At 42.5% G+C, this 21,268-nt stretch overlaps 1 protein-coding gene across 10 annotated transcripts in view; it reads left to right on the forward strand.

Annotated features, from left to right (window-relative positions):
- The window catches only part of ANKHD1 (ankyrin repeat and KH domain containing 1), a 206,664-nt gene that overhangs the window by 18,177 nt on the left and 167,219 nt on the right, over positions 1–21,268 (forward strand). For all 10 annotated transcript variants that reach the window (XM_073356055.1, XM_073356058.1, XM_073356056.1 and 7 more), the window contains exon 2: positions 8,893–9,046. In XM_073356055.1, the coding sequence (XP_073212156.1) occupies positions 8,893–9,046 (154 nt within the window). The remainder of the gene's footprint in view (positions 1–8,892; positions 9,047–21,268) is intronic.

Raw genomic sequence — 21,268 nt, forward strand, 5'->3', positions numbered from 1 at the left:
CACCAACACAAGAGTACACATTTGTTCTCTTTTGCTTTTGTCACTTCTGAATTCCTTTTTGTATAAAAATCATCTTACTTAGCAAAACAAAGTGCTGATTCTAGGGATCAGTTTTCTCTCTCCGTTGTCTATATCTTAATCTAATCTAACCAAAGTTTGCCGGTACAGCTAAGAGTGCATTTGCTGGTATAGTTTAGACCAGTGGTTCTCAAACTTTTGTACTGGTGGCCCTTTCACATAGCAAGCCTCTGTGTGCAACCCCCTGCTTATAAATTAAAAACACTTTTTTTACATATTTAACACCATTATAAATGTTGGCAGCAAAGCGGGGCTTCGGGTGGAGCCCAACAGCTCGCAACCCCCCATGTAATAACCTTGTGACCCCCTGAGTGGTCCCAACTCCCAGTTTGAGAACCTCTGGTTTAGACTGCTTCCCTGAGCAAAATAAGCTATGTTGGTAAAAGCACTCTTTTGCCAGTATAACTGCATCTACATCAGGGCTTTTGCTGGTATAGAAATGGGGGGTGTGTGTGGGAAATCTGCCCTGCCCTGCCCTGCCCCCAACCAACATAAATATACCAGCAAAAGTTTAGTGTAGACCTGGCTTTAGTCTGATTTTGTTTCTGTCCCTTAGCAATAAACTAAGGCTATGTTTTAGCCCTGGGTATTTTTAGTAAAAGTCACGGACAGGTCAGGGGCAGTAAACACAAAGTCACAGCCCGTGACCCGACCATGACTTTTACTAAAAATACCTGTGACTAAAACTTGGCAGGGGCTGCTTGGAGGCCCCGCGGTGCTGGAGGAGGGCGGCCTGGGTGCTAGGGTGTGCGGGTGGTGGTGTGCAGCCCGGGACACCTGCTGGTGCTGGGTTGGCTTGGGTGGCGGGGCCAGTAGGCTTCCTACCTGGCTCCGCGCCTCTCCCCCCATCCCCCAGCAGCAACAGAGTTTGGGTGTGGGAGGGGGCAAAGGGTTGGGGCATGGGATGGGGTGAGACAGGCTCTGGGCGGTGCTTACCTGAGGTGCTAGCAGCTGAGTGAGGGGGATGTCACCACTTCCGGGGAGCCTTGCAAATAAGCGTTGCCCAGAGCCCGCCTCACCTTGTTCTCTTCCCCTTTCCACACCCAAACTCTGCTGCCGCTGTGGGAGGTGGTGCGGTGGCCCGAGATTGCACCAGCAACAGCTGGTGCGACTGGCACAGGGGATGCCTGCGCTAGGCGCACAGACTGCTGCAGAAGTCATGGAGGTCACAGAAAGTCACCAGATTCCGTGACCTCGGTGACAAACTTGTAGCCTAATTTATTGCCTTTCTTTTAAAGCAACTAGTGTTGCTCTTGCAAAGCTGTCTTGGAGACGTTTAAAACCTGTGATGTCAATTCAGTATCTCACACCCCTGTCCTGAAATAAACCCAGTCTTGCTATTGACCTATGAATATCTATATAGTTGTCATATATTTGTGAACGCATCTGCTATAAAGAGATGAGCTCGTTTGTAATTGGATCTGTAAACCTCTCCGTGGCGGCTGCAGTCCTTTGGCAGTGCTTCAGCAAAGATCTGTGAGCTGGAACAATGCAGTTAAGCGTGCCAGTGTTCAGTGTCCCTGCGCATGTCCAGTTGCTTGTTGTCCAGTAGTAGTAGCTTGCCACATCCTTTGAATTTTTGGTTCCTGGGAATTGCTGAACCTTTACAATGGGTGTTGCAATTTTACTGAGCAGCTATGTCTTAAATCAACACTTTCACATGCATATCTAATCAGCTACCAAATAAGATACCTATTAGCTGCCCCAAGCAGCTCACAAAGTAGTCCAAAAATAGCTCAGTGACTGGTTGCTCTGTCATTTCGCTACAGTTCTGATTGGGTTAAATCAAAGAGCCCAAATTCTGCAAGTGTCATATTAGTAACTTTTCAGGGGCTTTAGGGCTGAAGCTAGCTTGCACAAACTTAATTTTTATTTAAAAAGTTACAGAAGCACATATGCTTAATATTTAAATGAACAGATATTTCTAGTTTGAGTTAATATAATCCTGCTAATACAGTTTTTCTTCCTGACAGTTGTAGGGACAGAGAATCTTTGTTCACTCTAATAGCTGTGTCCCCAATGTCAGAGAAACAATGTCAGTTAGCCAATTTTCAGTCTCTCTTGGATGGTGAAATCTTGTCTTAAAAATGAAAAAAGGCCCTGGCAACCCTGGCTTAGCCACTTCTGTAATTTGTTTGTATTCTTAGTATTTTCATACTTAAGGCTGTGCGTGTGTGTGTGTTGGGGGAGGGGGGTATTCAGTGCTGCCACAAGAGAAGCAAATTTTTAAATGCATATTTAAGAAATTATTTTGAATGATGGATTGTAGCTTCAACTACATTATGTAACTTTTTTTACATTATGGCAGCAACTTTTTTGTTACACTTTTTAAAAAAACTTGTGGAATAGGCACTGAATTGTTAAATTTCAAGCTAATACAGTGATCTGTGAAGTTGCCTTTGTCAACTTAAATTGTATGACAAGCAACTCCCATGTTGCACTATGTTACAGAACTAGTGGGCAGCACATTTTTAAAGTGACAGCATGTACATGCAATAAGATATCATTTTGAAACTTTAAATGTAACTATCTTCTGATAGCAAGTAAGTTGAACCTAAAGGCAAGGTCAAAGGAGATGGGGTACAAAAGGATTTTGTGTAAGAGAAGTTGCAGCAATATTAAATCTCTTCTTTTTGTCTAAAACTTCCTGTCTCTTATCTGGTTCATGGTTGGAAATTGTAGTTAGTAGTCTGTCTGACTGTGTAGCTTTTTGTCTTGCAAGAAAGTTCAAATTTAGACTTATGTGAATATAACTTCAGTGAAGAATTTTAACGGAAGGAAATGATTTTGATTCAGAACAGGTCCACGCCACTAAAATGTGCTTTCTATGTGGAGAGGTAAAACTGTGAACTTTAAACTATTAGATTATCAAAGAACAAGTATCGTGCCATTGACCAAAGCAGGGAGAGGTGCTGTTGCTGGCCCTTGTCTTTGCAAATAAGAATGAGGCTTAGTCTACGCTACAGTTAGGTCTATATAAAACAGCTTACATTGACCTAATTATGTCACTTTCTACACTACAATACTGATACTGCCAAAGTAAGTGGCCTGCTACATTGACATAATAACTCCACCTCCATGAGAGGTGTAGTGCCTTTGGCAATGTAATTAGGGTGATGGACACTGTTACTTACACAGTAAGTTGTTGGATGGAGCCCTCCCTCGCCCCCAGTCCTGGTGCTGACAGCCCGAGCAGTCAGCGGGGTGCGGGCTCACAAGCTGTGAGCTGGCTGCCACCTCCCCCTGTTGCCCCCTCTTGGGCTGCCCTCCTCCTCATCCCTCACCGGGAGCCCCCTCCCCGCCCCACCCAGGGGCTGATGGCCTCAACTGTGAGCCTGTGTGGGGGGCTTAATTCACAGCAGGGCGCTTACCAGCAGTGAAGTTTACATTCTTGTCAGTTTAATACCTGCTATTATTTCACATTTCCTCTCCAACTCCTGGCTGAGAGTGCCTAGGGCAGAGATGGAAGGGGGTTCTGGTTCTGTCTGTGAGACTCCAACAGGCTGACAGCTGGAGTCCGATCTGAAATGTGAAATAGCAGCCATGAAACTGACAATGTCAGTTTCACTGCTGGTAGGCTCCATACTGTGAAATTAAGCCCCATGAGGGCTCGCAGCTCTTGCTCTTGGGGTGGGGGGCTCACAGCTGTGATCTTGTGCACATGAGACAGCTGAGGGTGGGCCAGCTCCAGAGCTGCCAGGTTTGTTACCAGATGCCCCTGTTACTTTGGGGTATGCTAATTTATTAGTTTTCGGGGGGCGGGTTCTATAATTTTAATGTACTGCTTATGTCACTTGTGTGTTCATATGGAGCTCTACTCCTTCCTTCTGCAAGTCCCCTCCCAATGGAGCTATCTTGCAGTACCTGGGGTCCCTCCAGCCTTAGGACTAGATGAACATGTGGACACACGCACTAACAAAGCAAGTCTGAGTGGACTGCTCTGCACTCTCTGCTCTGCACATATAAGGGGATCAGCACTCTCAAGCTGATCCCCTTATATGTCCCTGTACTCAATGGGCTGGGTTAAGCAGCACTTTCAGCTGCCCCCCCCCGTACGCCACACAGGTTTAACACGTCCTATCCCTCTTTCACGTCACAATTGTACTGGTAGTAACCCACTTGATGAGCAAACACCACAATATTTTTGGGCGCTACAGGGATCTTTAGCTTAGGTAAAAGAAGTGTTGCTGCAGAGTAAATGGGGGAAGCTAAAAACACAAGAGTAAAGTTCAGAGAGAAGTAACCACCTTAACCATAAAAGTTAGTTATTGAATAATAGTGATAACTACACAAGGAGAGCCTAAACCAACATAAGTTACATTATTAAAGGTTAATACCTGAGGTAGAAAAGAAAACAGAGAGAGTGAAAGAGGGGGATCTCACCACTTGCATGAAGCTTGAAGTGGTCGGGGTTCCCAGGTGATGGTGGTAGCTCAGGGTCCTGAGTTCTGGAGACGGGCAGACCCCCCAGCATGGTCAGTCAGGAGATGGCATCCCAGTGAAACTGATGCAGGGTTTGGATCCATGTATCAGAACACTGACTGGAGGGTGAGTAGGGATTTTTGTAGAGAAAATACAATGGTTCATGGGGGAACACTAGATTTGTTTATATGTAAACTGATGACATAAGGGTTTCCTTTAGGCTAGATAATAGGAGTTGATCACTCTTGGTTACGGGTGGTGGTTTCTTCCAGGGAGCTCACAATGCAACTAGGCTGCTTCAGTATTTTGGATATCAATCAAGGATTTATTACTAGAATTGGTCTGATAACTGCTGAGCTGGGTGTGTGCAGGCATAGGTTCATTAATATCTGGAGCAGAGACTCCCATGATGCAGTGCTTCCCTGCTTTTCTGGTCCCAGAGTTCAGTGCAGTTCTCTGTTCTCCATTAGCATACAAAATGGAGAAGTCTTAATCTTGTCAGCCTTGTCAGGAGGAGTCTAGGCGTGTCTCCCAATGCCCTTCACTGCTCTCTGCAGGTCTTCTCTCTGATCGGTTTTGGTTCAAGCAGAGACTGGTGGTGTCTTTCATGAGTCAGACAGGATAGATACTGCGCCTTGATTCTCCAAAAACACAGAGCTGACTGGTATCAGGCTCCAGCTGTCAGTGTCCCACTTGAGTTTGTTGAAGGGCTCCTGGTGAGGACATGCACCATCAACAGAAAGAGCAAGCATGGGCATGAACCACTGCTTTAATTATTTTGGTGTCCTTAAGTCGACTTAATTTTGTAGTATAGAAAACCCCTGAGTTTGGTCTGCTGGCTATAGTCAAGGAGGAAATTGTCCTTTGCCTCCGCATCATGTATTATGAGAGGGCCAGAAATGAAGTCACACGAAACAAAATTTGAATGGAGCAGAATCCATGGAATAGATTGTAGTAATTTATAGTTAGGGAGGTCAATCTTTCTGTAAAGTTTGGGCAAACTTGCCAAAAAAGTCATTTTCAAGACTTGCTGAGTATGCATGGCATTTTGCACAGGGTCACTTCAGTGATAGCTAAAACGTTCATCCTGTTTAGTATATCTTCAAAAGGAAGATCCGTTTGTCTGTAATGAAATTATGTGAGGATACAATATATAATTTCTTGGCTATAACTGAAATAAGTTAAATATATTGGTTTTATTGTGCAGCCACTTGTTATATATGTAGGATGGCATTCTTCCTACAAGTTACTGGGATAATTGAACAAATTATGAATCTTAATTCAGGCCAAAGCTCTGATTGAGCTAAGTCACCTGTCCAAGGCATAGTGGTTTTTATCATGAACGAAAATAATGAAATACACTCCTGTGTATTTCATAAGTGTGAAGAAGATTCCCTCAGGCTATCAGGGATCTGTTTACTCTAGTCCTGAAGTGAACATAGCGTGGAATTGGAGTTGTGCAGTAGAAAAATCTTAGTGTAGGAATATATTTTGAGTCATAAATGGGTTGTCTACTTCATTCATGTTGATGTAGCTGCTAAGCTGTTATTCCTTAGCCTCTCAACTCTCTTGCTCACAGTAGTATATTTGCTCATATTAGTAGCATAACTGTATTAATCATAATATGCATATGGTCTGTATTTTTGCTAAACCAGAAGAGTCACTTCTTAAAATTCTTGTGGTGACAAACTGCTCAGTCTTTTATTTGAACAGACACCAATGGCTGCCATCTACACTAACAGTAGCACACTATTCCACTTAAAAGTACTGTGCTAACATACAGCAAATATTGCTTTTCTGGAAAATGTATTTAACAGAAGTTGTCAAGTCTAGTGATGTCAAACATTTTATCCATCCAATCTAATTATGGCCTGAATGGTACATCAAATTCTGTGGAATCTAAAGTTTAAAAAAAAGAGAGCGAGAAATTCTAGCCCTTGTGACCTACAGTTAGTCTGTTTGTATGATTTGTTACTGAGTCTGCAGACAATCTGAACCAATGGTTTTGAATAATGAACTTCCCCGTCCTCCTTAATCTCATTAGGATGTTAATACAAATCCCCAAATGATGACACTTTAAATGTAAGCAGTAACTATCTAACTGCTGATCATTTTAGAAGGGTGGAATGGGGTAGTGGGAATTGGGAGAGTTAGAAGGAAGAGAAAAGAGAATGGGTAAAAGAGGGCCATGAGAGTGATGGTGTGTAAAGTGAGCATCTGTTCAACATCACTTAGTAGGAATATACCAATAGGGTAATGAACAGATAATGAAGTTTTTACTATATAAAGGCAATATTTCATTGTAAAACTCTCCTTGACCTTAATGAAGAACCCTCAGATCTTATCTGGAGATCACCTGGAGCCGTGGTTCTCAACCTATTTACCATTGTGGGCTGCATATGCAGCTCCCTATATATTATGTGGGCTGCATCCACTGTGTGTGTATGTTGTATATACATTCACAGACGGCTCTCAGGATGTCACATGGGCCACAGCTGTGCTGATTGGGCTGCAAGTGGCCTGTGGGTTGAGAACCACTGATGCATAGAGTGATAGGACAGCAGTTTTCATCTTATCTAGTCCTCTGCCTCTCCAGGGTAGCCCACAACAGGGATATAAAGCCTGATCTACACTTGTTATATAAGTATAGCTGTGTGTGTTAAGGGTGTAATATATCTGACACCCCTAACAAACACAGCTGTGCAGGTATAAGCCCTAAGGAGGGTGCTATGTAGACCAGTATAGCTTGTCATTTCAGAGCACAGTTATAACTACATCCACACTATGAGGATTTTGTCAGGTTTAGCTATACTGGTATAGCTATACCTGCAAAACTTAGGCCTTGTCTACACTATGAAATTAGGTCGAATTTATAGAAGTCGGTTTTGTAGAAAGCATTTTTATACAGTCGATTGTGTGTCCCCACACACATGCTCTAAGTGCATGTAGTCGGCGGAGTGTGTCCACAGTACCAAGGCAACTGTCGACTTCCAGAGCGTTGCACTGTGGGTAGCTATCCCACAGTTCCCGCAGTCTCCGCCGCCCATTTGAATTCTGGGTAGAAATCCCAGTGCCTGATGGGGCTAAAACATTGTCGTGGTTGGTTCTGGGTACATATTGTCAGGCCCGCCTTCCCTCCCCCCTTTCATGAAAGCAAGGGCAGACAATTGTTTTGCATTTTTTTTTCTTGAGTTACCTGTGCAGACGCCATACCATGGCAAGCATGGAGCCAGCTCAGCTCACTGTCACCATACGTCTTCTGAGTGCTGGCAGACGCTGTATTGCATTGCTACACAGCAACAGTTTATTGCCTTTTGGCAGCAGACAATGCAGTATGACTGGTAGCCGTCGTCGACGTAGTCCAGAGTGCTCTTTAACCAACCTTGAGCAGGTCAGGGTGCCTGGGCAAACATGGAAGCGACTCAGCCAGGTCATTTCCCTTTTAAGTTTAGTCTCATGGCGATTCAGTCCTACCGGCAGTGCACTGTCTTTTAATCTGCAGCCAGCAGAAGACGATGGCTAGCGATCATACTGCACCATCTTCTGCCGAGCACCCAGGTGATGACGATGGCTAGCGGTCGTACTGCACTGTCTGCTGCCAGCAAGATGTATAAAGATGAAGTGGCTCAAAACAAGAAATAGACCAGATTTGTTTTGTATTCATTTTCTCCTCCCTCCCTCCATGAAATCAACAGCCTGCTAAACCCAGATTTGAGTTCTGTCCTTGAGGTTTTGAGTTGTATCCTTGAGGGGGCCATTCTGTTTCTCGCAAAGCCACCCTCTTTGTTGATTTCAATTCCCTGTAAGCCAACCCTGCAAGCCATGTTGTCAGTCACCCCTCCCTCCACCAGAGCAACGGCAAACAATCGTTTCGCACTGTTTTCCCTGGATAGCAGGAGCAGAAGCCATAGCACAGCAAGCATGGAGCCCGTTCAGCTCACCCCAGCAGTTATGACCATTGTAAACACCTCGCGCATTATCGTGCAGTGTATGCAGAACCAGTTTAAAAAGACCAGGCCTTAGTGTACAAAAGGCCGAAGTGTGGATTTTGATGAGGACGTCTCTCTGTTTCAGGAATTCAATGGAGATAACACTCAGTTTATAAATACCACTGTTGATCTGGGCCAGATTTGATCAGGTGATTTAGAGGTGAAAATTTCTATTCCTTTATTAATCCCTTTAACCTAGAGAGTCCTTTCAAAACATTTTAAATTCCATAATCTTATGCTTGATGGTGTAGTTCTAGTACTATTTCATTTTCTAACAAAAAAAGTTTGATAGGAAAACTGTTTAAAATAAAGTGCTATAATATTCTTTTAAAGAAAATAATGAAGTTATAGTATTTTTGTAGTTTGGCGTTTCATGATTTTTATTTCTCTAACTTCAAAACAGGTTGAGTCATTTATTTTGGACCAAGAAGACCTGGATAACCCAGTGCTTAAAACAACATCCGAGTTATTCTTATCAAGTGCTGCAGAAGGAGCTGATTTAAGAACTGTGGATCCAGAAACACAAGCAAGATTGGAAGCTTTGCTAGAAGCAGCAGGTACTATGTTTGTATAGTATTTTCTTGTAATTGGAAGCTTTGCCTTCACAAGTTCAGTCATTTGTTATTTTTCCGTCACATGAAACATTGACCAGGTTTTAAATGTGTTTTGGTGGTGGAGAGTCTGAGAAAAGTGACAGTTCATAGTTACTCATTTAAGCGGTTTTCTGAGTCAGTATTACTTCATTTATAATGTATAAATGTGAAATAAATGGCATTTGTCATCAACCAGGCTAAGAGTAAAAGTAATTTTAAGGATGAGGGTTAAAGGAGCAAGGAAAGGAAACTGGTTTGCTAAACTGCCATGTTCCCCTTCCCTCATAGAGTAGTGATGTGTAATCCTGAACTCATTATTTCACTAAACTTACAGGTGAAATGTTGGTGCTCTGCTTTGGCTGTCAAATACAGCTGTATTCACTTGAATCAGTCTTTGACCTCTATGCAAAATAGTTTAAACTCTATATTTTTCTAAGAGACTTCCTGGTGATAGCTTTATGTAATTAAAACGTTTTCTCATTTGTAGTTATGTTTGTCACCATGAGGTAGGACAAAAATGTAGGTTTTAGAGCCTGAAAAATTATAAATCAAATTCTTAATAGAAATACTGCCCCTATATTGTTGAACTTCAATGAAAACATTTACTGATTGGATTTAAATGTTACCTTTTAGTATTTGCAGTCAAATATTTGCAGCATTGTACTAGTGCATGAAACCCAGAAAGTGAAATTGGCAAGCTAAGAAATGCAGAAAGTATACAATGTTAACAATGAAAAGAAAACATAACCCTTTCAAGAAATCATGGTGGTGCTTAGTGTTACTTAAAGACACTTGCTCAAACTGGTAAGTTTCTGGTCAAATTGAATTTTTGTAAAGGCAAATTTCAGTTTAAATATTTTTAGAATTGGGTAGGACAATGACCTCAAGCTGTTTCCTGTTTTAAGAGCATAAGCAGCCTCCCACCCAAAATATGCTCCATATTTGGGGGAAGGCTGTCGTTCATTCAGGCTTTAGGCAGTATTTCTAAATTGTGCATAATCTCAAAATTCAATTTCACAGTGGAATGCCCAAACCTACATTAACCTACTTTCTTTTTTAGCTCCCTGTCCAAACCCTGGGACAGTTTTCTGTGTTGTCCCATCAAGGAATTGGTGGCAGCTTTATTAACTGCTGCCAGGAGAAGAATGGGTTAGGAGTGAAAAGAGTTAGAGAAAGGGGCATGAGGGAGCAGAAACACCAGATCTGTAGATAAGCATGAATTTTTGTGAGCCATCTCCTAGGGACAGACCCTCCTGGTCTTGGGGAAGAAGAGAACAGTCCCTTACTATCTCTAGTATGTCTAGATTGGGCTAAGGGGTGTGTGTGTGTGGGCGGGGGGGGGGAGGGTGGTGTGTGTGTGTGTGTATCTAAATGATAGCTAACACATTTTGACATATTAAAATTTTAGTGTACGTGGCGCAAGGTACATTTTAAACACTTCAACACAAGTTAGATGGTTGAGGCAAGCCTAGGGTATACCATGACTAGCTAATGTGCTAAAATACACCTTGCCTTGTTTATAGACTGGTTTTTAAAATGTTTGCTAACATATTTTTAAAACAACCCACGCCTTTTATTCCAGTATAAATCTATCCAAAAGGGGCATAAAGATTTATCCACACAGTTGCACCAGTTTAAAGGTGAAGTCTTTTAAAACCAATTTAATTAGTGTTACAAAACTTGTGTAGGTATTTATTCAGTTAAGAGTAGTTTCTTTTGGCTTTGCTTAGTTCTATTCATTACTGACTTAGGATAAACCAAAGTAAGCCATACTTAAACAGGATCAGAGTATCAACACAGTTTTGTACTAGTTCAACTAAAATAGTGCTTAAACATATTTAAATTAAAACTGGTACAACTGTCTCATGGACAAACCCTTGGCCTGTGTGGAGGAGAATGTCCTAAGGCTTCTCTCACAGGAATTGAATTGAAATATTTGACCCATTTGAGTTGCCCCTTTTTGCCAGAGGAGGATAGGGAAGAGACTGTTACTAGTGTGCTATATCCATCCTAAAGATTTCTGAAGCCTGTTGCTCTGGGTGTGTATCTGGAATGGGAAGGGGGTCTGAATAGCTGGTTGTATGAAGCTTCTTGATCCACAAGCTTTGTTTGCACCTGTACTTGTAGCATCCAGTTATTTCACAGGATTAGACATAAGAACAAGATAATGGCCCTGCCAAGATTAAAAAGAATGGTTGTCAGCTAACATTTTAATTAACACATTTAAAACGCAACTTAATCTTTAAAAGTAGTTCTAGTCAACCAGTGCTCCCTCTTGTTTATTTCTGATAGTGCTTGGAAGAAGCATGGTCAGAGCTGTTTGAAAGGGGAATGGTAAGTGGAAAAAATGAAAGTTGGGTATCGCATCTGAAGCAATGTGGGAAACAGTAGAAGAGTCAAGATAACTCTTCCTTTTTTAGAAACTGCTGTCCTTTGGTAGACAAATGCTACTTTCTGAAAAACCAGATAAGGTTTCAAGATGTTGCTGCAACAGGGGGAGGGGCTAAGTCACCTGACCCATGGTAGGAAAAAATGGGTCATGACTCTTACTTCAAGTTTATCTTCTCTCTTAATTGGGGAATGTGTAATTTTTAAAACAAACCCTAGAATTCTTCACTCTAAAAGGAGGATATAGTTTGACAGCTAAAGGCAGTCTGAAGCCATAAGTAAAATATTCTGTTTTTGTACTCCCTCAGGCAGTGACATTTCATCTTGAAGCACTGTTCATTTCTGGGGACTACACAGGTCCACACAAACTGGCAGTTCATTGAGGAACAACAAAATAATTACAGGGTAAAAGTGACTTATAACAAGATTAGAAGAACTAAATTATTGGCGGGGCTGGTAGGATCACCTGTTGGGTGCCTGTCACTTCCCATAAGACCCTGTTTTCAGTTGCTTAACTTTTCTGAACTTCAGTTGTTTGGTCTGAAAATTTCCATGCCAGGTGTCTACCTCACACAAGTTTTTGGGAAAGGGGCTAAGGTAAAATACATTGAATTGCCAATTTTAAAAGTCTGACCTTTTCTTTGAGAAGCCTCAGCCACCCCTGTACTTGAGAGCAGGGACTTGAAATTTAGCAGGGAGGTGGCCTTTGTGTCAGGGATGTTCTTTTGCTGTTCCAGTGAAAATCTACCCAAATTTGGCCAATTTATAAGCCCTTGAGAACTCTGCACATGCTCCGAGAATTCATGGCAGCTAAAATTGTCCTCACTCTGCATGCTCCACCTCTCAGTTCCTAATGTTCACTAGACTCTGTATGTGCCATTCCATGGCTACAGGGTTGAAGGTGTTCTGGGTCCATGTGGGGCTGGTCACTGGAACTGAGAGCTCTGTTGGTCTCTCAATGACCCCTGTGCTGGCACTCATGAAGGTGCAGGAGGAAGCCATTTGATTCAGTCGCAGAGGGAGAAGAAGCCAGACCAGGGTATTGGGTGAGAAAGGAGTATGTTGTAACAGCCAGGTGGGGACTGGAACTGGGGCGATGGGCAGGGATGGAAAGAGAAACTGGGACTGGGAGTTTGTGCGGGGGTGGAGATGATTGAGACTGGTTGGACAAAGAGTTTGGAACTAGAAGCTTAGGGTGGGTGGTGTGACCTATCCAATGAGCAGCCATAATGGAAACTTGGACTGACTGCGCAAGGAGACTGCAACTTGTATGAGAGGCCTGAGAAGTCTAGAAAACATGACCTATGAGGGAAGGTTGAAAAAATTGGGTTTGTTTAGTTTGGAAAAGAAAAGATTGAGAGCGGACATAACAATTTTCAAGTACATAGAAGGTTGTTACATGGAGGAGGGAGAACAATTATTGTTCTTAATCTCTGAGGATAGGACAAGAAGCAATGGGCTTAAATTGCATCAAGGAAGGTTAGGTTGGACATTAGGAAAAGCTTCCTGAACGTCAGGATTGTTAAGCATTGGAATAAATTGCCTAGGGAGGTTGTGGAATCTTAATCATTGGAGATTTTTAAGAACAGGTTAGACAAACCCCTGTCACGGATGGTCTAGTCTAGATAATGCTTAGTCCTGCCATGAGTGCAGGGGAGTGGACTAGATAACCTCTCGAGGTCTCTTCCAGTCCTGTGATTCTAAGTGCAGAATGGGTAGGCAAGGAGAGTGGGAATGGAATGAGGAACCAGAGGTGGGGAAGAGAGAGGAGCGGGGCAGGGAGGGTATATGTTGGGGAGGAATAAGAGAAGGCTGACTACTAGAGATTACTCTCTCAGGAACTAGGAGTTGTATTCCAGGTTACAAAGTGTCACCCTTCCTCTGTTGTCAGCCAGTATCTGTGAAACCCACTTGCAAAGTTTCTCATCCCTTCCAGTGCTGGAGTATCTGATGGCAACGTATTGTTGCTATCAGATACTCCACTAGTTCAAGTGGCAGTGGTCTGCACAGTGGCTCTGAGTGTTCATCACCACATGGTTCATCAGTAGGGAATGAGTAGGATGCCATGTGTGTTTTTCAGTTTGCAATCTTCATGCTCTTCTTATGTGGTTTTTAAAAAGCCATCAGGCATCAAAACTTAGGAAATGCTTGTGCAACTTAATTTGGTCCCCTTGAGTATATACATTATGATATCCTTTCCTGGCTTCTGGTCCCTGTTCTCTTCCTGAGACCCCAGTTCCTTGTCAGATCTGCCTGCCCTGGTTGCCAGTCTATCTCCTTTTCCAGGCAGACCCTTCTCCCAGCTGCCCGTTTGATCTTTATGCTTTTTCTAGTCCCAGTCTTGCCTCCAGACTCCCAGTCTTAACCTCATTTCCCTGCCCCTCGAGCTCCCAGTCCCCTTATTCATCCAGTCCCAATACACACAATGCGCCCCCCCCTTCGTATGGTCAGTTTTTTCTCTCCCAGCTTTAGTCCCAGGTTCCTTGTTTTCTAATTACTCCCCTGCCTCCACACTTGTCCTATGTGCATTTGAGACAGGCTGCTCCACACTAGCAGGTGTGTCACTGAGAGCACAGGAGACGCACATTCCTTCCATGCTCTCAGTTCTGGTGCTGAGCTGGCCCCAAGCTATAATTACTGGGAAAGTTTGGCCTTAGCTCTGTGTCTCTGGGCTGGAGTACGTTCAGTCACTCTGTGGGGGTGGCGTATGCACAGTTTGGTCCACACTAGGCGCTGTAAAAGGCAGGATCATGCTCAATGAGGATAGAATCTTCAGAGACTTTTAGATGCTAAACTAGATCTCTGAATATGTGCACACTGAAATTTTACAAAGGGTTGCTGAATTTTGGCAGTATTGCAGGAACAGCAAAGCACATCTGACACACAGACTGCTTCCTTGCCAAATTTCAAGTCCCCACTCTAAACCATTGAGACCCTATAGCTTCTCAAAGAAAAGGTTACTAGAATAAACAAATCGGCGTATTTTCCTTAACCTTGTTCTCAGAAATGGCTAATCTGTTTTGGCTGAAACTTTCAAAAAAAATTTCAGCCCTGATGTAGACATCTGGCATGAAAAAGTTCAGCCTAAATGGCTAGGGTGGCAAAGTTTTAAGCAACTTAAAACAGGGTCTTATGAAGGGAAGTGTTGGACTGTAATAGGTGGTTAGGAAATAATCAAAAGTATTTGAAAGGTGATCACTAAGAAGGGAGAATTATTCTGGAATGAATTATTTCTTCATGGTTCAGGCTGCCATGAGCATATCAGGCCTGTGTTCAGATTCATCCACTGGCTCCCAGTCTGTTTCCAATGCCAAAATTAAGGAGTTGGTCCTAATTTTCTAAGCAATTAGTGAATTAGACACCAGCTACATCAGACTGCATTTTGATCTGAGCCACTGAGAAAGCTGCGCTCCTCTAGGACATGCACATCATTGAGCCCAGAAAGGAGGATGTTATAGCTGGAGACAGAGCATTCTCTGTCAGGGGGATCTAGTCTAGCAAACAGTATCCCAGAGGAGATCAGGTGAATTTAGGGCCTAACCCACTTTAGGAGACATTGCAAAGCTTTGAGTCTTTCCACTGTGACCGTTGCAATTTGAACGCCATTCTTATTTTCCCCTACCCCAAGCAGAGCTTAACCTATAAAGGGAGAAGTGTTGGACTCCATGAAGTCCACTAGGAACTTTGCTGTTATTGATTTTAGGTGGAAGATGCTGAGATGCTACTCTGATAAATAACAGCGTAAAACTAAGATAAATGGTAAAAGTGGTAGTCTTATAGGACAAGGTAAAGCGATGGCATTAAACAAAGGAAAACTAGGCTAAATGTCGGGAAACACTTTCATACAGACTTCAGTAGTAATCTGTTGTCTAATGAAGTGGAAACTCCATCACTTAGCAAACTTAAAACTGGACTGGAGCAATCACTGGGGGGGAACCAATAAGCATAGTACATAACCTATGGGGAAATCTATCATATTTCTGCAGTTTAGTGCTTGGGTGGTGAATCTTCTAGTAGTAAGTAGGCTAAGTAGCTTTTGAAAAATATACAATAGTATGGATTTTTAAACTTGTCCAGTCCAGAATTTTAACTTGAATACTCTGCTTAAATATCACTCTGTAAATCTAGGTATGAAAATTTAAAATTTGGGTGATTGTAGCAACTTAATCTTTGTACCACAAGAAGAGGATAGTCATCAGACATAACATAATTTAGTGGACTGAGCGTGGGACCAAGTCGAGATATATATGGCTTCTGTTCCTGGTTCTCGCTAACTTGTACTGTGGCCTTGAGCAAGTTAAACTATTTTTCCTCATCTAAAATTGGGAATAGTCTATACATATATACCACCCACAGCACTATTGTGAAGGCTAATTCTCTCTCCACCTTTTGAAGATGTAAGGTGCTAGAAGTACTAAGAATTATTTTGTGGTGAAACTTTTTCAGTTAAGTACTACTCAGTATTTGAATCTACAGTGAAAAAGATAAATATCATTAGGACAAACTAAAGGAAATATTGAGTGTGGTAGCTTGATGGTAAAAACTTAATTTGAGGGGGGTTGAAAGGAACTAGCACTGCTGGTGATGTTCCACACAGATTCCTACTTGGGTTCACATTTCTCTGGTGGGTTTAGACAAAAATAACAAGTCTTTCTAGCTTCACATGAGGCTTCCAAACCATGTGTCCATCATGGATTTTAAACACTACTGCCTAATAGTGTACTGCTTTGTTCTCTTCCTTAAACCCTGGAGGAGGAAAATGCTTTCTGCTGGCATTACCAGTCTATTTCAAGGCCTTGTGCTGTATAGATTGGACAGCATGGAACACTGAACCGGTGCAGGCACAAACAGTTCAGCTGTTCCTGAAATGGTGTACCTTTCCTGCGTAGTTGGCCTTCAGTGTTGTAGTCCTTGTTCACGTGGGTTCTACCTGCTGTAGATCTGTTTGTGATACCAGTTTGCTCACCAGATTCATAAGCAGCTATTTGGAGGCTCAAGTGGAATGATCAGGTACGTTTGCCTACTGGTAGTGTCTGGAGTTCATGTTAATCTCTCCTGTCCTTTTTCCACCATGTACCCCACATGCACAAAATAGTGAGGAAGATATGCACTGATAAGTCTCTAGTTGTATTCCTGGATTTGTCTTGTTGAGTTGTTTGCAGAACTAGTTTGCCTGCCAACTCTATGGATGCTCTCAGGACTTAACATGGGCATTTTCATTATTGACTCTGGGACCTATGTCCTGGTGCCTTGTCCTTTTGAAAGGCTAATGATTTGAATGCTAGAGATGTTTAGTCAGGTGATTAATCTGTTGGGTTCTCTAAGAGCCATAATCCCTGAGTAAATCCTCCCATTCTATCTGAGTGACAAATGGATCCCATCTATGCTGGTTGGTTGGGTCTGAGTTGAATTAAAAGTATGTCAATGTTTCAGAATCTTGTACATATATCTAGAATGTTTTTTTGAGAGAGTTATTTTCAGGAGTCTTTCACTGTTTTACTTTAGCTCACCTTTCCTAAGCAGATAGGATCACAGTTCCTAGAAGCTTTAATTGAAAATTTTGTGTTTTTGGATTCTGAATGCTATGGAAGCCTTACATAAAATTTCTAGTGCAAGAGCATTCCTGTTTGCTATGTAAAAAACATGTCTTTATTTACTCATCTCAAAGCAGGGCTGATTTTTCTCCCCACCCCTCCAGGCAGTGGTTTGAGGTCATTCAAATTAACCTGTTTAACCAGAGTTAACAAGCATTTTCCACAATATTTTTGTTTAATAGTACTTAAATGATTGGATCACATCCCAAAAAACTGATTTTAAAAACTTAAGGCTGTTAAACCAGATAACTTCCACTTTCTGCTTCGTTAGGACCAAATACCAATTCATAGAATCAAAGACTTTAAGGTCAGACGGGACCGTTATGATCGTCTAGTCTGACCTCCTGTACAATGCAGGCCACAGAATCTCACCCACTAACTCCTGTAACAAACCCCTAACTTATGTCTGAGCTACTGAAGTCCTCAAATCTTGGTTTGAAGACTTTGAGGTGCAGAGAATCCTCCAGCAAGCGACCCGTGCCCCACGCTGCAGAGGAAGATAAACTGTCATGGCCTCTGCCAATCTGCCCTGGGGGCAAATTCCTTCCCGACTCCAAATATGGCGATCAGCTAAACTCTGAGCATGTGGGCAAGACTCACCAGCTAGCTACCCAGGAAAGAATTCTCTGTAGTAACTCAGATCCCACCCCATCTAACATCCCATCACAGGCCATTGGGCCTATTTACCATGAATATTTAAAGATCAATTAATTGCCAAAATCATGTTATCCCATCATACCATCTCCATAAACTTACCAAGCTTAGTCTTGAAGCCATATATGTCTTTTGCCCCCACTGCTTCCCTTGGAAGCCTGTTCCAGAACTTCACTCCTCTGATGGTTTGAAACCTTTGTCTAATTTCAAGTCTAAACTTCCTGATGGGCAGTTTATATCCATTAGTTCTTGTGTCCACACTGGTACTAAGCTTAAATACCAGGGAGGGAGAGGAATTATTTATCCCTCTGATATATTTATAGAGAGCAATCCTATCTCCTCTCAGCCTTCTTTTGGTTAGGCTAAACAAGCCAAGCTCCTTGAGTCTCCTTTCATAAGACAGGTTTTCCATTCCTCGGATCATCCTAGTAGCCCTTCTCTGTACCTGTTCCAGTTTGAATTTCATCTTTCTTAAACATGGGAGAGCAGACCTGCACACAATCTCCCTGGTCACTCGATTACAGACCTAAAAGTGGCAATACTACAACAAAAAATCTTCAGAAACAGACTCCAATGAGAAACTGTTGAATTGGAATTAATTTGCAAACTGGACACCATTAACTTAGGCTTGAATAAAGACTGGGAGTGGATGGATCATTACACAAAGTAAAACTATTTCCCCATGCTTATTTTTTCCCCCTACTGATACTCACACCTTCTTGTCAACTGTTGGAAATGGGCCATCCTGATTATCACTACAAAAGGTGGGTTTTTTTCCCCCTCCTGCTCATAATAGCTCACCTTAACTGATAACTCTCGTTATCGTGGGTATGGCAACACCCATTTTTTCATGTTCTCTCTTTCTCTCTGTATACACATTATACATATATATCTTCGTACTGTATTTTCCACTGCATGCATCCGATGAAGTGGGTTTTAGCCCATGAAAGCTTATGCTCAAATAAATTTGTTAGTCTCTAAGGTGCCACAAGTACTCGTTCTTATATGCAGAAAGTTGCTGAAAACTGTTCTCTAGCTTGGGAAATCTTCTGTGCATGTGGCCTAAATGACAGATCTTCCCAAGAATTCCTTGCTTTCTCAAAATAAACTTGTAAAAAGTATATGCTGAGACTCAAGCATTAAATAAATGCAGGAGTAAATGGGGATAAGGAATCGGTTCACCTCTAGCACCTCAGACCCCTGAATTCTTGTTGAGGACTTACACAGGCAAGTGATGGAATGGGATCCTATTGATCTACATAGCTGGTTATATTCAAGGAAACAAAACTGAATGGTATGTTGCCAACTTGGTGGCAGTATAATGTATGATCTCCTTGGCTGATAACCTTTTAACCAGTGCTGGTAATCCAGTTGTATTCATGCATGTACTGTGGGCACTAAATAGTGTGAAGCCAAGCTTGTGTAAAATTATGTTGGAACCTTACTACTAAGATGACGAGCAGGACGTCATGGTTGACTTCCTTAGAAATCCCATTTATGTCATGTCCTTGTAGGATGAGACGAGAGGCCTCTATTGTAAGAAAGTTAGTGGGGAAACTTAGACATTTTGTTTGAGGAGGAACAAAGAATCTGTTCAACTAAGGATAGGTTCTTTGTCTGCTGACATACAAGTTTGAGGTGAATCCAGATTAGAATTCAAACGGGTGACAGAGATCTGTAATCAAGCAGAGGAGAAAACTCTGCAAAACAGGGTAAATGGGAATCTGTAAAAACAGGTAAGGGGAAACTCTGTAGCTTCTAGAGCTATTGGCAGATCTGCATATGATGATCATATTATCTGTGTTGAGGTAATCAGAAATGGTAGAACACCAATCTCTTTTTAATGCTAGTTGTCCATTAATCTTATCTGAATTCAATAGCTGGCTGAGCAATCAGTGCCTGATGGTGTTTCTGTCAGTCTTGGTTGGAATGAAGAGCAGTTATGTCACATGGGCTGGCTATATTTTGATGGATAGGGAGAACACAGAATGCCCCATGTTCCATTTTTTAAATGAACAGATGGAAGCATGAATCAAACATGCTAGTTTTATTTCTGTCCAAGGTCAAATTGAAAGAATGGATTGCAAATATTTATGGTTGTAAATAGTGGTCAACTTAGTTTTACAAAAATATCCTGTCAGATCAACCGAACCTGCTGGGATTTTTGGGGGGGGAGGGAGCGGGAGATAGGGTAGTCAGCAGGCTGGTTTGAGGTCAGTAATGTCCTTGACCAGGAGAAGACTTGCAGTCCAGAATTCAGTAAATATTTTGGAGAAAGTGATCAGTTGGCCTGCCACTGGGTATTAATCATGGCAAGATAAATTTGATAGTATATTGCACAAGAACTTGACTTTTCAAAGGTGACAAGTACCTTTAGGTTTCACTGATTAAAACTGATGTGTTAGATGCTCAGCACTTCTGAAAATCAGGCCCTAAATGGGTTGAAGCGGCATTTAATTGAAAGTAGTGGTCAAAGTAGGTAGGAATTACTAAGTGAGATCTCTAGGGATTGATTCCCTGCTTGCTTAAGCTCTTTAAACGCCCATGACGTTTCAGTTGTTTGCAAGGCTGTAGTTTCTGAATGCATTTGTTTTAATGACTTGGTGCAAAATTGTGCTTTCAAGAGCAAAAGACACTGCAATTGAAAATTTATTCTGTAAGTGATGAATGAAAGTAGATGTTAACAGTTGGGGTAAGGATCTAGGATGTCGCTCATGATAAATTCTATCAGAAAATGACTTTAAGTTCACACTGTATATATTCCAATTTACTCAGTATACATACTTAAAATGAAAGAGATTAGCAGTAACATGAACAGACATTGGCACATGCCCTCACCAATGGAGAATTGACTTTGTAATTGGACAAGTGCATCACTCCTTGGCAGTGTTTCCAAGGTCATATTTTTGCTTGGTATTACGCACTCATGCAAAAAATCCATCTACTTCATCTAGCACCCCCCTCCAAATTTATTTTACAAATTTTAAATCCGTGGCATGATGGAGGGGGGGAAATTCAGTACAGCTGAAATACTTTTATTGAGCTTTAGGTGGTATAGTTCCAGTACACACTGAAGTTCGGTCAAACTGTAACTCGGGGTCGGCAACCTATGGCACGTGTGCCAAAGACGGCACGCGAGCCAATTTTTAATGGCACGCTGCTGTCTGCCTACCCCGGCAGACAGCAACATGCCATTAAAAATCCTGCCCTGCCCGCTCTTCTCCGCCCACTGCTCTCTCCTTGCAGGGCAGGCAAGCTTCCCCCTCCCCACACCTCTTCCCCCAGCATGCTGGGTTCCTGCGCCACCACCACCTCCTCCCTCCATGTGGCCAATCAGCTGATGGCCCTTGCTACAGATGGGAGAGGGAAAAGCGGAGCCACAGCGCACTCTCTGCTCCAGGGACCTTGGGGAAGGGGGTGGAATTGGCATATCCCCTCTAGCCCCCCTCCCATGAGCAGCTCATGGCAAAGGGCTGGGCGCACCCCCATGATCCCAGCCCACGCCCTGACACCTGAACCCCCCCCACAACCCCAGCCCTGACTCCAGCAC

The sequence above is a fragment of the Lepidochelys kempii genome, chromosome 8, assembly GCF_965140265.1.
Source record: "Lepidochelys kempii isolate rLepKem1 chromosome 8, rLepKem1.hap2, whole genome shotgun sequence".
Taxonomy (NCBI): Eukaryota; Metazoa; Chordata; order Testudines; family Cheloniidae; genus Lepidochelys; species Lepidochelys kempii.